Consider the following 18286-nt stretch of genomic DNA (forward strand, 5'->3'; position numbering starts at 1 on the left):
AAAATGTTCATACAGCAACTGGCAATGTGGATTAATAGCTTTAGCAGACCCATAGGGTAAGGCATATAATTTTACAGCCAGCCACATCAAACAAATGGCTGAAGATATGGGAGTGACCACAAAAGATGACAGAGGGAAGGAGAGAGGAAAGGAGATGGCAAGGGGAAAAAGAGAAGAAGAAACAGGAGGAGGAGGAGATAAAGGAGGAGAACTAGTGGAGAAGGGTGAGAAAGAGGAAGAGGTGTAGAAAAAGGTAGTTTGAGGAAGAAAAAAGAACTGTAAGGAGCAAAATAACCTTATAGAGTAAGTGAAAAAACAAGAGAAAGTCAGTCAAACATAAAAGAAATAGATCAAGTCAAGGAGAAAACTAGGATATTCTCTTTCTCAGAAACGTCTGAGAATAACTTATTTGCAAATTAAGTCATTTATCCTACAAAGGATTTTCTTTATTTGAAATTTAAATTCCAACTAATTTCCATCAGGAGTGTTATAAACGCGCGCGCACACACACACACACACACACACACAAGCGCACACATGAGTATCTCACTGGATTGCTAAAATAAATTAAAATGCCAGGACCACATTTGGGAGGTAGGGACATTCTGTATTATACCTGATAATGGTCACCCAATTAATTTGAAAACCATAATCAATACTTTGCCTGTATTTGCATCTACAGTGAAAATGTTTTTGAAGACGCTATATATCTGTATACTTCTTTCTGGTGTTCATATCTTTATGAATTTGCAATATTCTTGAGCAATTTAATTTTATAAAACTTGTGAACTGGGTTCTTTATCAGGTTTTTTAAAAAATGTTTTCTTGCAGTTTATTTAAGGTTAAAATTGGGGGCTTTCAATGATGAACATACATGTCTATATTTATTGAATTCTGGCCTTCAGTTAATCTCTCTGTGTTTGTTTGTCTCATCATGTTCACCTGCTCCAAACCTATGTGACTTTACTACATAGCGTGCATCCTTAAGGTCTATCTGAAATGCAATTTGAAGCAAACTTGGATATGTATTATACATTAAAAATGGCTTTTGTAATCTTATACTTTGAACTTTAGATTCTGCCTGCTGCTTTGACATGCAAGGAAGAGCTCTAAACTCCTTTCTTTTATTATATAAAGTCTGGGGTGAGGAGTTTCTTATCACCAAGGCCAGGATTTATGGGTAGGTAAGGAGATCCAAAGAGGGAGAAACAAGAATAAAATCATGTTCCAAATACAGATTGCTCTGTAAAGTGGAATGGATTCTAAAATGGCTCAGAAAAAATTGACAGTGTGTCATTGGTACTACCAGTTGCTCCTAAAAATGTTGTTAAGATGGACACAAATACAGAGTCCCTTGGAAATGGTGATTGCCTAATCCACCCTAGACACAACCCACTAAAGCAACCTAATATCTGGCTGACTACACACCTAGGCAATTTTCTGTTTCTCTATGTGCTACATCTGCATGTCAATATACACAAACAAATAATTAAACACCAAGCAAATATCAACAGGATTATCTTGGCATGTTAGAACAAATCTTGATAAATCTGCCTCAGTAACAATAATCAAACTATAAGTCTATGAGAGGAATACAAATTCAGCCTATTGAACTATTGTCATGTAAGGAGAGATATTTTAATAAAACTGCTCTTCTGTCAGCTCCTATTACCAAGGGACTAAAGCTACTGAGCTGTGAAACTTAGGCCAAAAAGGGGGATTTGGAAATGCAAATTAGAGATAAGGCGGTAATAAATGTCTTTTATTCAGCAACACACGATCCTTGATGCCAGGAGCTATTTTAAAGATGATTTTTAATAGTTCTGTGAAATTGGATGCATACATACCCAAAATGGACATTTCTGGCACAGTAGCATGATAGGGTCCATTAAGAAACTCTGGTGCGTTGTCGTTGATGTCTTGAACTTTAATAATAAATTCAGAAGGAGGCTCCAGAGGTTTGCTTGTCTCCCAGTCCACTGCCTGAGCTGTTAGGGTATACTCAGCCTTTTCCTCTCGGTCAAGTCTTTTTATAGCATGAATATCTCCAGTTACATCATTTATTTGAAAGATGGTCCCAGCTCCATCACCTGATAGGATATACTTGATTTTTTTGCTCCCAGGATCCAGGTCTGTGTGTAGCTAAAAATGAAAAATGGCATTAGTTAGTGATGGAGCAATCTGAAAATTTATTTTTTTAACTACCTCCTTTTTGAATATTAAGTTTGTTCTTTTTATATAACATCATCAATTTCTGCTAATAGTAGCGGTACAAAGTGTATGCAGCTGTGCGGATATCAATTAAGAATAAAATATAATGAAATTCATCTAAATAAGTTAGAACAGTCCTTAAAAAGTACTCTGGTCTGTTTAGTATAAAACAACACACTTTTAGAATGCTAAAAAGGTCAAGGAGAAAAATACAAAAATATATGTGTTATTTTCAATTTATTATATGTATTTAAATGATTATGATTAACCACCTTTTATGGGTCACCATCTTTATGCCAAGGCCTAGGTGAATCACTTCTCATATAATCATTCTTTTTTATTAAAAAAATCAGTTAAGAATATTTCATGTGAAACATGAGAAAAGTGACACTGAGCAAGGCACATAATTACCTCTCTGAGGTTCACATTTGACAGACTCAAGTATGTAGATCCAGAGTTCAACTTAGATCTGTCTGTGATATTTATACAAACAAAAGTAATTCTAATATGTTGACTGATATTTAGATATTATATTTCTGAAGGGTTGTTTTTTTTTTTTTCCTTTAGTTCTGGCAATTCATCTGGTCCAGGAAAATCATTCTCATTTTACAGAGAAGAACACTGAGGCCAGAATACGGGAGTACATTTACCAGAAATGGAACCCCTCCAGAAAATGAAAACCTTTTACCATGAACCCAAGACCATTTTGGGTCATAGCAACAAATATTTACTGAATTTGTGTGTCAGGCAAATACTCTGCCTAAAACATTTTGGCAGGTACTAGGGAAAATAGAATCCCTGGCTTTAAGTTTCTGACAATTTTCTCTCAAGTTCTGGTATTACAAATGATGTTTCTCCTTTATACTATAATGCATTAACTTCTGTTTAAAAAAAAAAAAACTAAAATAAAATAAAGCAATAACGTATGTATTTGAGGGGTTAAATTTTTAAAAGAAAAGTCCATCGCAATGTACTACTTTAATGTACATATTTTCAGTTTTACTCAGTTACTTAACTGCCGATTTAGTTCCATTTGAGATTTCAAATATTTGTTCCAAAAAAAAAAAAAAAAAAAAAAAAAAACTCTCTTGTGGAAAGAAACTCCTAGAAATTCAAAAGATGCTGTGTTCTCTTGGGGTCCCTTTTATTCTGAACAGCCTCTTTGCTTTCTTCACCAACTTAAATTGTATTTAGTCCCTTACTAAGTGAAAAGAAAGGCTTATAAAAAAGACATAAAATAGCAACAAAGATTCCAAATGCATCTAGATCTCCAACTTTACTTTTGAATATTTTTTAAAGTTAAAGCACAAGATTACATACAATATTTATTGAATCTCAAAATGTATCCCTTTCATTTATTGTATTAAATGTATTAACATGAACAAATATTGAAATGCCACTTTATCTTAATGAATGTGGGATTATAATTCATTAATATGATATTAATCCTAATTTATGATTATTTTAATTTATGTGCATTTTAACATTTCCATTAGCATTTTTATTAAAAAAATTTGAATAATATATAATTCATGGAAATTTCCATTCACATACAAGGAGTTCTTGAGACACAGAAGGGATCAGTATGGATCATTTTTGTCCACAACATTTTGCTAATTAACAAATGAACTATTGTATTTGGTGTCATTATTATTTATGTTAAAAATTATTTGTGCCATATTTTCTTCAATTCACCAAGCCTTCGGTTATTTAGTGGTATTATAATTTTATGTTTTGATGATCCCTTGTGTTTAAAATTAACTAAGGGAAGTAACTAAGGATAAAAAAGCTTAGGCTTTTGAAAGAACAAAACAACAAAGCTAAGATTCTGGCTTCTCTAACTATATAAACTGGAGAAATTTACTCATTCATTTGTGTTTCAGTTACTTTGCCTGGAATATGGGGATAAAGCGTCTACCCTGCAGAGCTGATTTTAGAATCTGAGACATTAATCTATCTGAAAATTATTAAAACAGAGAAAGGACACTATTAAGTGTGCATTTTTACTTCATATCATATTCGGTCATATGCAACTATCTGAAAACATTGTGATAATCCCAGTTCCAACATAAGTGAAAGCAAATTCTCAAGACTCCATTTAAAAATAGCTTGGGAAATAAAAGAAAAACCTTAGTAAACAGTATATACTTCCTTTTTCTTTCAGAAATTTCACTTTTAGCTTATCCAACTAAAATCCAGATCCTGGGGCCAATGATAATCTCAGAATATTGTTTGTATATATATATATATATATATATATATATATATTCATTTATTTCATCCTATTGTTTGTATCACACATACTCACAAACACAGACATGTACATACTCTTGCACATGACTTGTTCAGGTAACCAACTTGATAATATAAGAAAAGACTGTAGCAAAGTCACCTGAGACTACAGGTCTGGCCTTCTGAAGTATTCAGGATACATAGTTACAAGGTGCAGCTTTTTCTGTTCATCTTCACGTAAATGTGCCAGCCCTGTTCACTTAAATGTAACAACACTATCCCATCAATGTAGCCCACCTAAGAACTCCCTCTCTGAGATTATGGAGCTAAAGATATCCCAAATGCACATAATGTTCACATAATGTGCATCATCAAGAACAGGGGTCTCCAACTTCTAGGTCATGGACTAATTTTGGTCAGGGCCTGGTGACAGGAGGTGAGCAACAGGTGAGCTAACATTTGCACCTAAAAAAAAATACTCTGGATTGTTTAGTATAAACCAAAATGCTTTTAGAATGATAAAAAAGGTCAGAGAAAAATACAAAAATATATGTGTTATTTTCAACTCATTGATACATTTATTTAAAGCTATTATGATTAGCTACCTTTTATGGGTCACTACCTGTGTGATAAGGACTATGTGAATCATTTCTCATTTTTTAGAAACATAAAATGAGCTAAGAGTGTGTCATGTGAAACATTCATGTAAAACACGAGGGGATACATGGTTAAAAGCTGCTGTTTTTTCTGTTGGTCTTCACATAAGTGTGTTATACCTTGTTCACTTAAATGCAACAACACTGCCCTGTCAACATATCCATCCAAGAACCCTTTGTCAGATCATCCTGATCAGCATGGTGAAACCCCGTCTCTACTGAAAATACAAAAAGTTAGCTGGGCGTGGTGGTGCATGCCTGTAATCCCAGCTACTCAGGAGGCTGAGGCAGGAGAACTGCCTGAACCCAGGAGGCGGAGGTTGCGGTGAGCCGAGATCGTGCCATTGCACTCCAGCCTGGGTAACATGAGTGAAACTCTGTCTCAAAAAAAAAAAAAAAAGAAAGAAAGCATGACAGGGACCACATTACACAGAGTTGTGAAACCAAGATACAGGATTTGGATTTAACTACAAATGTGGCAAGAGACCAAAAATAAATGGTTTCGAACGGGAGTCTAACATGATAATAGTTTTGTTGTAATATATTGCAGTCATTTGTGTGTGCTTACAAGCAAACATTACAGAAGCAAGAGAAAGGGGAGGTCAGAAAAAATAAAAAAATATAGACACCAATTCTCAAGGATGCTTTAATTCTGATTCTCAAGGCCAGCCCAGCTTCCAGGATCTGTCACATTTACAACCAGATGAATCCTCAAGCCCTCTGGCCACCCACTGCAGCCTGGTTGGAGAAGCACAGAGCATCAAGTGTGCAATGAATAATCCCATTCATTCACAGTAAGCCTTTAATTTCAGGAATCCTAAAAGGATTGCTACATAATTGAGCTGGATTGTGAGTATCAGCACCATTACACCCTCATCATCTTCCATATATTGGCATAACACCTTCCAATTAAAAGACAAGGTTTTACTATAAAAGTTTCATGGGAAGAAGCATTTGCATTTCATTCTCCTTTGTATTTCCTTTGCCTAGTAAGGTGTCTGGCATATTGTTGGAATCTCAGTAAATATTTGTGGAGTAAAGTGAATATAAAGAAATGGAAAGAAAGGACATTTTTCCATTTATTTTCAAAACAATGATTTAAAGAACAAGACAAAGGAATTTAGAAAAGTTAGGCCCAGGGCCCTAAAATCTACGATAAATGCAAAGCCCTTGAATTTCCCTCTAGGATGTATTCAAATTTAGCCTCCAACATAGGAATTAAGATATTTTAAAGGGGCTGATGGAAGCAAAGATGGGTAGGTGATAGACAGACGGGTAACGGATGAATAATGGATGATAGATGCCAATTATCTTGTACACAGACATCACTGCTTTCAAAATCAGAGTAAGAACCCTGGTCTGCAATATCAGCCATATCCTTCTCAAGGTTGTACATACTGGTTGTGAAAAAATAATGCAAATTACTTTTTCATTCTCTCACACAGGATTCTCCAGGAGCCTAAAGTAATCGTAGGAAAACAGAACCAGGAGAAGATAAATTCTCCTTTGTGAGTAGCTATTTTAAAACCAAATTATGACTCAGTTACCAGAGAAGATCAGACTGGGCCACTCTGCCTACCTCTTCCTCTAGAATAAGATGAGGATTGGGACTGAGCACATTACAGGAGAAACTGCTTCCACATCTGAAAATCAGGCAGCTCTGACATCAAAACTAATTTTGAAGTTTCATTCTATCAAGAAGGACATCATGGGGAAGTTTCTCCAAGTACCTAAGGGCCAGGCATGGTGGCTCATGTCTGTAACCCCAGCCCTTAGAAAAGCTGAGGTGGGCAGATTGCTTGAGCACAGGAGTTCGAGACAAGCCTGGGCAACAAAGTGAGACCCTGTATCTAAAAAAAACACAAAAAATTAGCCAGACATGGTGGTGTACACCTTTAATCCCAACTACCCAGGAGGCCAAGTTGGGAAAATCACTTGAACCTAGGTGTCAAGTCTGCAATGAGCCATGATTGCACCACTGCATTCCAACCTAGGTGACACAGTGAGACCCTGTTGCAGAGAGGAGGAGAAGGGAGGGGAGCGGAGGGGAGGAGAGGGGAGGGAAGCGGAGGAGGGGGGAGGGGAGGGGAAGAGAGGGGAGGGGAGGAGAGGAGAGGGGAGGGGAAGGGGAGAAATAAAAAAGAAACAAAACAGTTGCGGAAGAGAAAATCTACATCTTTTAGAACCCAAAGAGTTAACAGAGATCACTGCAACATGAATCTCTGTCATATACTGATTCCAATTTTTCATGAATCTGCTCACCCTTAGAGAGGAAAGCAAGCTTAGCACTCTTGAATATAATTACATCTTAGCGTTATATTCTCCAAATCTAGTACAGTGCCTGTCAGGAAGAGAGACAGAGAAACTGGGCTGCTGCCTATCCATCCATCAGTGAATAAATTATAATCCTTAACTCAGAGCCATTCAATATTAAAAATGGGACCAGGGGCTTTGACATGATATTAACTTTTGTCCTAAGTCACCAAAATGATGACCATATAGGACTTCAATCTAGAACAGACAAGTGTTTAGGCTATCAGGACAGTGAAAGGGCAGAAAGTAGAAAGAGACAAGCTGAAGGCTTCCTTGCATGGTTCTGAACGGCTACCAAAAAGATCAGGAGTAAGGCTTGAAATTCACTCACATTAACTTCCATTCAGCCTTCTTGCATACTACAGAGCATCTCACAAAGAATTTGGATCAAACGTGCACTGGTCCATTCAAGAAACAGTGAGGTCCCATCATTGTTTTCAGGTAGAACTGACCACCCACTTGTGATTGATGCTTGGGAGCTGAATAAAGCATCAGGTGATGGTGGAAGATGGAGTGGGAGGAGGGAGGCTTCAGGCTGCACCACATCACTTGAAAAATGCCTTTATATGCTGAAATGTTTTTTTCCCCCATTTATTTATTTTATTGCATTTTAGGTTTTGGGGTACATGTGAAGAACATGCAAGATTGGTGCATAGGTACACACGTGGCAGTGTGATTTGCTGCCTTCCTCCCCATCACCTACCTCTGGCATCTCTCCCGTTGCTATCTCTCCCCAGCTCCCCACCCCCTACCGTCCCTCCCCTATTTCCCCCCAACTGACCCCAGTGTGTAGTGCTCCCCTCCCTGTGTCCATGTGTTCTCATTGTTCAACACCCGCCTATGAGTGAGAACATGTGGTGTTTGATCTTCTGCTTTTCTGTCAGTTTGCTGAGAATGATGGTTTCCAGGTTTACTGCGACAATCTAAATAAATCAAATATAGTTATCTTTCATTCAGTCCTTCCATTCCTAACAAGCTGCAGAAGCAAATTACATCATAAAATTAAAGCTAGGCAATAAGCATATGAACGCCCCAAAATTTTAGTTGAAATTAAGTTGGGAATATGCAATGACCTTCATGATCATATAGCCTATGGAAACACTATTTCTGTGAAATAAAAAAAAAAAAAAAGTTCTCAAGGTAATTCTCATATTATAGCAAAGTACGCTTAAATTTTTCTTACAAAGTGAAAGGCTAAATGAGAAATAATCCTTGATCAAATAAAAAAAAAAAAACACACACACACACAGTATCCTACACTGGAAACAAGCTCTGCTCTATAAAAAATAAAAATAATAAAAATAAAGAAAGATATTAATGTTGTATGGCAAGCAAGTGTGTAGCATTTGATATCTCAAAGATGCGTTCCTTGCATTCTGTGTCAACTGCCGGTGTGAGCGTTGAACAGCTTGAACTGGCCATGGGGACTGGTGCCCAGAGAAATAGAAAATTGAAAGCAAGTCCAAGTGAACTGCTGTTTTTGGCTGTGGACACCTGGAAAGAAGTCAAAAAATGGAATGCACTGCTCATGCTACTCTTTTAAAGAAGTACGTTCCAGCAAGGGCAAGCCCTCTATGTACATTATTTATTACTATACCTGAAAACAAGCATGGTACTTGGCACATATTAAATGTTCGTTAAAGACTAACTTTTTGTCTGCATAAGACCTATCTCAATGCCCTAGACCTTGTCAGTGATTTTACATGGATGAATGGCTTAGGTGACAGAACCAGATGTAATCCATTGAGCCTGATTCCGAACTCACATACTTTAGCATAATTTTATAAAGATCCTTGGGAAAACATGAATAGTTAGTCTGAAGATCTTCTGATTCCCTAGAGGAGGAGTAGACAGAATAGAGAAGCTTCTGTACTTTGCTCCTGAATGGCAACAGAAAAGTAATATATACATTTAGAAGCCATGTGTATGAAACCACATGTTCTAGGCACCTTCTGTAAACCAATCTGTCCTGTAAAATTTTGAAATAGAATAAACCTAGAAATAGAAAGGCAGTATACTCAAAAACTCAGCTAATAGAAATGAAAAGAGAATATTTGACAAGAAGAGGCTGGCAAGCTTTTTCCCAGAATTCCCAAACCAATGTTCATGGCCTTGGCAAATTTTCTACTATCTTCAGTCTGGACCACAGTTTTACAGGTTTGGAAACAAGATGTGTCAGCCCTGTAACAAATCTGTTGCTTTTAAATAGATTCCAGTAAAGTTAACCAATCTCATTTGCAAATGTATTTTTATTAAAAAATATAATTTTTAAGAGCCTGGAAAGTTTGTCTTTATGATGAGCAATTTTTTTTAAATATAAGAACCCACACACAAATGAAACCTTGTTGATAAGATTCAGAGAAAGGAGAGTTAGATGGATTAATTTTGTAATTATGTCAGAAAATAAAATCACTTAAATATGCCCACTTAATTTTTTAAAAAGTTCTTAAAAATACAGCAAGAATGTTCAAATTCTGTATTCTTAGAATTTCTCTTTTCCTTTGCATTCTGTATTGGAAATTCCAGTATTTAAGCAAGCAACCACACAAAAAAGGCAACAGAAATCGCTCTTTTCGATACATATTTTCTTACGTATACTGATAATAGTCTGATTAAAATATTAAACCTTATGGGTGTGGAAATCAGTATGTTTCTCTAAGACAAACAAAGATTTAAAAGTGTTTATATTATGGGATCTAGAATAAGAGTCTGATAAGAAATAGAGCTAGACTGGAAGATACTGAGAAATTTGCTTAGCCTCTCCCCAAGAATAGTTCTCTTATTTGCAAGATATTTTACTAACGGTGTCTATCCTTTAGAGTTCTTGATATTGTTAATGTTAGATAATAGATAATACCGTTAAAGGCATGATATGTCCCAGAAATGATGATATTCAAATAAAAGACATACAGGGTGAACTCTTATGGGCATTAAATTTAGGAAATATAATGAAGAGTCTGACTAATCTGGAATTACTTTCTAAGAAATGTATACCTATCAACATATTCTGGGTTAGAATTCAATGCACAACATTGATTTTTAGTAAGAATAAGAATGTAACTAGCTTCTTGAGTTAAATTATCTGGACGCAATCTGAGCTTAACCTCTTACATTGGGCAAGTTACTTAGTAAATACGTATTTGGTACTTATTCACCCATTCAACAAGCAATGATATAAAAATATATCTGGAAGGCTTTATTTCTTGTTTACTTAATAATTAGAAGCCTAAACATGGGAAGAAGGTGGCCAATGTGCATTGGGTAAGTGAATAAATATTTGAGTGAGCAAGAGTGAGAGTGAATAGTAATTGAGGGTCAATTACTGAAAACAGACGTAGCTGAATAACTCGGGGTCGATGGATGGATGGATGGATGGATGGTTAGATGGATGGTTAGATGAATTAATAAACTGATTGATAAGGGAATTAAGAGGAAGAACATGGGTGGATGTGTGGTGTTATTGGAGAATGCATGGATGCAGGGAATAGTAATGAAGCGATGACTAACTAAATGAGATTCTCAGCCATCCTTCCATTTATGTTTCAATGCACATTAAGTGTTTTAAATAAATGAATGAATAAACCAATAAATGCACTGGTGAGTGGGTAGGCTGCAAGAACCACAGTGTTTATTGCTAAAGATAGATTTGGGAAAAAACTAACAAATTATTCTGTCGCAGGGCATTACTCTTCATTTTGCAATAAAGCAGGCATAGGCATTGGAAGTTAAACTTTAATTACAAGAAATTCCTCTACAAAGAGTTTTGGTGCATATTTGATTTTCATCAACACAATATTTCTTTATGAATTCCCTGAACTCCCCACCTTTCTCTCTTTATCTCTATTGATAGGCAGATGGATAGAGATATGGAAATGTATATAGATCTGAATACTGATATCCATCCATTCTTTAAAAAAGGAGAAGTTTTATGAAAAGAGACACCCAGTGAAGTAATAGATGATGTAAGTAAGAATAAGGCTGAAAAAAACACACCGAGGTTTATCAGCCAGACAAAAGAAGTGATCTTAACAAAGATATGGATATTTAACACTGATATAACAGATACTCAGAAAATTTTCAAAAGAGGGAATCACAGTGAAACATTAGATTGTACTGTCAAAAAATATGAAATCCTGAGAGAATGTAATATCAATGCTCTTTATGTTTCAAAGAGCTTGATTAACAAGAGTACTAACAGAAGCTGCAAATATGAGATAGATTTCTGATACAGTAATCGTAATCACTTGCAAAACAGGATGCATCTTGTTACTCAAATAAATAACAATAGCACAGTGGGAAGGAACACAGTGGATAACCAAATAGCAGTCATCTACTATGAAATTCCATATTTATAAAGGGAGTATGGAGCAATCAAAATGCTATGAACTTGGAAGAGCACTGCAATTGAAGATAAAAAAAAAAAGACATACATAAAACTGGAGTTTCATTTGGGCTATAAAATAGGAGTGTGACAATAGTACATCATGTTTTTATTCTGTGTCAAAATGTCTGATATTAACTTAGCTGTATTCCTTACTCCTGCTTCTTGAGCAATAAACTGTCTCATTTAAAGCTTTGGAAGAATACAGAAGCTTGTAATCAAAATTCCTGCTTCACAGAAATAATCATATTTTCAACTTTCAGTCATGGCTGCTCAATGAACGGATGAATGGGTTGATGGATGGATAAGTGAAGGGCTAATCAGATAGTTAAGATAATTGAGATAAAGATAATGGATAGACAGATGGTTTTACTGAAGAATGTATGGGTGGATGAAAGAGAGAATGAGACCATCACTAACTCAAGAAATTTTCAAACATCCTACCTTTTAGATAAGTGAAAATCAAAATACCTAGGTTGAATTACAATGACCAGGTATGATCTTGGGCAAGTCACTTATGTTTGTTAATATTAATTTCCTCTTGTTCTAATGCTATTAATAAGGGCAAAATCTTCTCAAATTATTGTACAAATAATATGTACACAAAAGCTTTTTTATAAAATTACTCTCTCAAGTATCATTACCCCTATACAGTTGGACTTCCATGTCTGTGGGTCCTGCATTCATGTATTCAAATGACCACAAATAGAAAATATTAAAAACAGTAGCTTAAAATATTAAAACACAGCAATAAAAACTAATATTCAATTTTTTAAAAAATACAGTGTAACAATTATTTACATAGCATTTTTCTCCTACTGGGTACAGTAAGTACAGGCTGAACATCCCTTATGCTAAATTCTTGGAACAGAAGTGTTTCAGATTTTGGACTTTTTAAAAAAAATTTTAACAATTTGCATAGACATAATGAGATATCTTGGGGATGAGACTCAAGTCTAAACACAAAATTCATTTATGTTTCATATACACATTATAAATACAGCCTGAAGATATTTTACACAATAATGTTAATAATTTGTGCGCCAGTCACATGAGGTCAGCTGTCAAATTTTCTACTGGTGGAATCATGTTGGTAATCAAAAAAATTTTCATTTTGGAACATTATGGGTTTCAGATTTTCAATTGGGAATGCTCAATTTGTCATCTACATTATTTTAAATATACAGGAGGCTGTATACAGGTTATATGCAAATCCTGTGCCAGTGTATATAAGTAACTTGAGCATTGGTGGATTTTGGAATCCTTGGAGAATCCTGGAACCACCCTCTCATGGATACCGAAAAATGACTATTGTGCAGACTTGGAAATGGAGCGTAGCCTTCCATCAGATCATTAGAATTAGGCATTAATAACATAGCCTGCACTGCTGAAAAGTGGGTGGTATGTTTGTTCATGTGTGTGTGCATTTGTAGGTTTCTCCCTTCTCTATTCCACAAACAAAGCTTGAAACTTGGCTGAAAAATAAAAACCAAATAAAACTTCTACTGAAACCTGAAAACCAAATATGCCCTCTTACTACTTCACACTAAAAGATCTTTCACAGATAAATAGATTGGAAATATGTGTAACTCCTACATTAATAATAATATTTTATGAACATAGAGTATTTTGTTCCATTTCTAATAAAAAACAAAAATAATCGTTTCAAGCCTACTGTTATAGGCTAGATTATTTTTCATCAAAATCCATATGTTGAAGCCGTAAATCCTAATAACTCATAACATAACTGAATTTGGAGATAGGCCCTTTAAATAAAAGTGATTCCGTTAAAACAAGGCTGTTAGGGTCTTCATCCAATCTGAGTGCTGTCTTTACAAGAAGAGGTAATTTGGACCCATATAGAGAGTACAGGGATGTGAGTGTGCAGAGGAAAGACCATATCAGGACACATAGAGAAGGCAGACATCGCAAACCAAGGAGAGAGGGGCAGAAAATAACAAACCTGCTGAAACCTTGATCTTGGACTTCTAGCCTCCTGCACCATGAGAAAATAAATTCCTGTTGCTCAAGCCACCCAGTCTGTGGCATTTTGGTAAGGCAACCCAAGCAAGCTCATACATCTTCCTAAAGCATACTAGCTAATTATCAATGAATACCTATAGATGCAAAATGATGGCTGCAGTTTGCAGTGATACTATGCATACCTATGAGTCCAGGTGTGGAAGATGGAATTACATCTATTCCCTAATTCCCAGAACCTGTAAATATGTGCTTTACCTGTCAAAAGAGATTTTGAGGATGTGACTAAATTAAGCACCTTGAGATAGGGATTTTTTTTTTTTTTTCTGGATTATCCAGGTAAACCCAATCTAATCACATGGATCCTTATAAGAAAAGTTTTTCTCTTGTAGTCAGAGAAAGATTTAACTGCAGAATAGTCAATTAGATGCAACCTTCCTGACTTTCACAATGCAAGAATGGTGCCACTAACCAAGAAATGTGTGGGGTCTTCTAGAAGGTGGACAGAGCAAGGATCCAGATTTTTCCCAAAGGCGCCAGAAGGAAACGCAACCCAGTCAGACACACTTTTGAGACCTGTGTTGGACTTCTGACTGACAGAATTATAAGATAATACATTTGTTTCATTTTAAGCCACTAGGTTTGTAATAGTTAGTCTCAGCAACAATAGAACAACCAATACACTATTTTCAATTAATATAAGTTATAGAATTGTTGATGTGTTGATATCTTTACACATTAAGTAGCTAGTGACTTTGGGCAAACCTTGTATCCTTTCTAATTGTAACTTCCTTCCTTTGTAAAATAAGGGAAGGTGTACTAAATTACTTTTTAGATGTTTTCCAGCTCAAGTAGCCTGTAAATATTTGGACACATCCTTCTTGCTTACATGACTACATTATGTTTTCAATATACCACCATAAATACGCAGAAAATCTACTGCTATCACAGCTATTCAGCCATAGAAAAGAACCTATTCATATAATTCTTCCGCCATTTCTTCAAGAATATTAATTGAATGTATCCCTATCCTAGACATATATGAATTGTATATTATTTCATTTAATTATCACAACCCTGAGACACATACAAAATTCTCATTTTACATATTACAGAAACTGAAGATTTGAGATGTAATTTTTTGCTCAATATCACGTCGCAAATTATAGAAAAAAATGATTCAACCCCAAAACTATTTGCTTCTCAAGCCCATGCTTGTTTTATTGTTTCAACATTGTGCACCAGAACCATGTATAGGACAGAAAAAGATAAAAGTCAGCACCTGAAACCAAGGACTCCGTTGTTTACAAAACTATGTGTTTAGCATTTTCTTTTTAAAGATACATTTTACATGTTCCTTGCTCAATAGAAGTCTTGTGAAGTTAAAGCCAAGATAAGAGTTTTCAGCGCTGTGGCAGGAAGTGGGAAACAGAGTCCTGCATCTAATAACATCTGGAAATCTGTGATACCCAATGAACATTAACACCACAGGGTCTGAAGCCCCTATACTCCCCTGTGAAGAGGAGGCTAAGGATTGAGGTGAGTGATGAAGTAAACAGAACTTTCCCTTTCAAGAAGAACAAGCTTTGGGAAACCTAGCAATGCTAGAAGATGGAGGTAGAAAGGTGGGGGGCAGGGCATTTACAGAAAACAATGACAAGATGAAGAATTACTAGCTGTACTTTGAAAATCAGACACTGTCAATGGGAAATACCTATTCTAATGATCATATATTAATACTGCCGATTAACAAATATACAGATTAAAACTTTCTTTGCACATTCAACAATGTCAATAATATAATGTCACTGATTCGGTACATAATAGATGCTCAATATGTAATTCTGAATATAGGAAAAAGCTGAACTCTATCTCATTTCTTCCTGCAAGTTTTTCTATATATTTGAGATAGAAAAAAATAGATGGATATATGCACTCACAACTTCTTCATTCACTCTGAGTATTAAAAGTGTTGTGTCTGGCCTGGTGATCTCAGGCCACTATTAAATTATGTGGTCTCTTTAAACTTCTTTGTATTGATTAGATATGCTACTTTCATTTGGAATGAAAAGTTCTGAGCACTACCAACACAGAAACTAATAAATATGGAAAGGAAACAGAATAAAAGTGGCAAAAGGATCACATGGGTAGGAGTTAGGAGAGAACATTTGCTTTCTGCCATATTAGTTATTTACTTTGAATACTGGTGCATTTGAGGAGAGCAAAAATATTGGGGGACACATTATTAATGTAAAAGACTATCAGAGACACCAGAGAGAGACTCAGATTCTAAAAGATTTCTTTAAATGATTAATATGTAGACTTTACTTTGTTATATTATGAAGTGCTGACATTAAAGAAATAAACTGATTTTCAATTATTTTTGTATGTGAGAACTGAGGGTGCTTTGAAAGTGACTTTGTGCTAGGATAAACACTTGATGCATTTCAGCATTGCACAGATTATTTATCTGTTTGTGTGCATGTGCATTCGTGTGTGTGTGTGTGTGTGTGTGTGTGTGTCCTTACAACCTTGCAAGCTGGGAGCAGGAGGAGAGAACTGGAGAGAGAAGATGGAATGCTGCTGCATTACTGCTGGCTGAGTTTTAATCATCTATAGGTTAGGGTTTTAAAAAAACAGCTGGTCATTTTCTCCAGAGTGCAGGACAATTCTCTGGGTGTCCTTGAACCAACTCAGTTCTCTCTGATTTCTCTCCTGTACTGTTTAAGAGTAACTGTAGAATGTGATGGGAATGCAACATCCTGAGATATGGAATGGCTGGCCAGCCTGGGCTCTGTTCCTGTTCCTCCTGCAAACAAGATGTCCTTCAGTACTTGGGCCCAGTGTGCCCTGCACCTCAGGGTATAAATCCTAAAGCAGAGTATTTTCTGAGGTCCCTTAGTAGCAGTACAAATAGGGCATGCACAGACGAGACTTCATCCATGCTGTGCATTATTCCTAAGCCTTGGACATAGGCTCACCACGAATCCTAGGCTTCTGTTGTCCCTTGCTGCCTGTCTGTAAGTAATAAATTCACATTATGTAGGTTGTTATGCACGTGAACATTCTACCTCACCAGACTCAGGCAAGGAGTAAAAGAACAGCCCAAGATGCAGTGAACTGAAGTGGTACCTAATACACAGTGAACCTTCTTTCCACAGGGTCCTGAACAATTCTGGTAAGAGGTGGAGCTGCAAGGTTGGTGAGAAGAAATTTCCTACACCTAGAGGAGCTACCTCTGTCAGGACAGTAGACCTGAGCCCTGGAAGAAACAGGAGTGTCAAGAGTAGCAGGACTCAGAACGGTCCACAGCCCCCTGGGGATCTCTAAGACTCTTCCCTGAATCCAGGAGGTCAAAGTTATTTGCCTTTTTTTTTTTTTTTCCTGTACTGACATTTGTACTGATGAGCATGTAATGATGGGTACAACTGCCGCCACCTTAGTGCTAATCAACACAACGCTACCAACTGTACTAGAAATCATAGAACTCTTCATTACTCACTCTCAAGACTTTTAAAAAAATAACAGTTTCTTGTGAGTGTCTTTCATCAGGCAGTAAAAGATATTTTTATTAACTCTCAGTCCTATGCACTTATATTTGTAACGCTCTGTAATGAATGGGGAGTACACACAAACCACTTCTGGTGCATATTGTACTATTAGTGTCGACTCAAGAATATAACCTAACTGTTTCATTTGTAAGCTGAACTAACCACTTTATTTGTAAAACCTCATTTTCATGAAAAAATAAACTGAAAACAAAACTAAGGCTATTTTGACTTCTGTATTTAGCAGATATTTTATCAAAAATAAATATTAGCTTATTCTTTTAAAGATAATCAACCATAGTTACCTATGTCAAAACTTGAGCTTTCTAGCAAAGATTCGAATTTCAGAAAATTTGGATCTGTTCATGTGAGACAGAAACTTCCAAATACTTAAATATTTTTTCTGTGAAATTGCTGATGTTATAGGATATGATATTTTGATATTGTGTAATAAAATCTGGAAGTTCTACATAGCTTAGTAAACCAATATTTTCCAAATACATCACTTTAGAAAATTATTAACCAGCAAAAGGACTATCGAAAGAGCAAAAGAGCAGAGCATGGTGATCCCAGCACTTTGGGAGGCCAAGGTGGGAGGATCACTTAAGCCCAGGAGTTTGAGACCAACCTGGGCGACATAGTGAGACCTCATCTCTACAATTTTTTTTTTTTTTTAATTAACCTGGTGTGGTGGCAAGACTTGTAGTCCTAGCTACTCATTACTAAGGAAGTTGAAGTGGGAGGGTCACTTGAGCTCTGGAAGCTGAGGTTCTAGTGACCTATGATGACACCACTGCACTCTTGCCTGGGTCACAGAAGGAGACTCTATCTCAAAAAAAAATAAAATAAAATAAAATAAAAAGAAAGAAGGAAGGAAGGAAGGAAGGAAGGAAGGAAGGAAGGAAGGAAGGAAGGAAGGAAGGGAGGGAAGGGAAGGAAAGAAGAAAGAAAGAAAGAAAGAAAGA

At 36.0% G+C, this 18286-nt stretch overlaps 1 protein-coding gene across 4 annotated transcripts in view; it reads right to left on the minus strand.

The window, feature by feature from the left end:
• CDH8 (cadherin 8) overlaps window positions 1-18286 on the minus strand; it is a 385302-nt gene that overhangs the window by 241147 nt on the left and 125869 nt on the right. For all 4 annotated transcript variants that reach the window (XM_032284101.1, XM_032284100.1, XM_032284098.1 and 1 more), the window contains exon 3: window positions 1848-2142. In XM_032284101.1, the coding sequence (XP_032139992.1) occupies window positions 1848-2142 (295 nt within the window). The remainder of the gene's footprint in view (window positions 1-1847; window positions 2143-18286) is intronic.

The sequence above is a fragment of the Sapajus apella genome, unplaced genomic scaffold (genome assembly GCF_009761245.1).
Source record: "Sapajus apella isolate SASKATOON/1434 unplaced genomic scaffold, GSC_monkey_1.0 scaffold15, whole genome shotgun sequence".
In the NCBI taxonomy this organism is placed as follows: domain Eukaryota; kingdom Metazoa; phylum Chordata; class Mammalia; order Primates; family Cebidae; genus Sapajus; species Sapajus apella.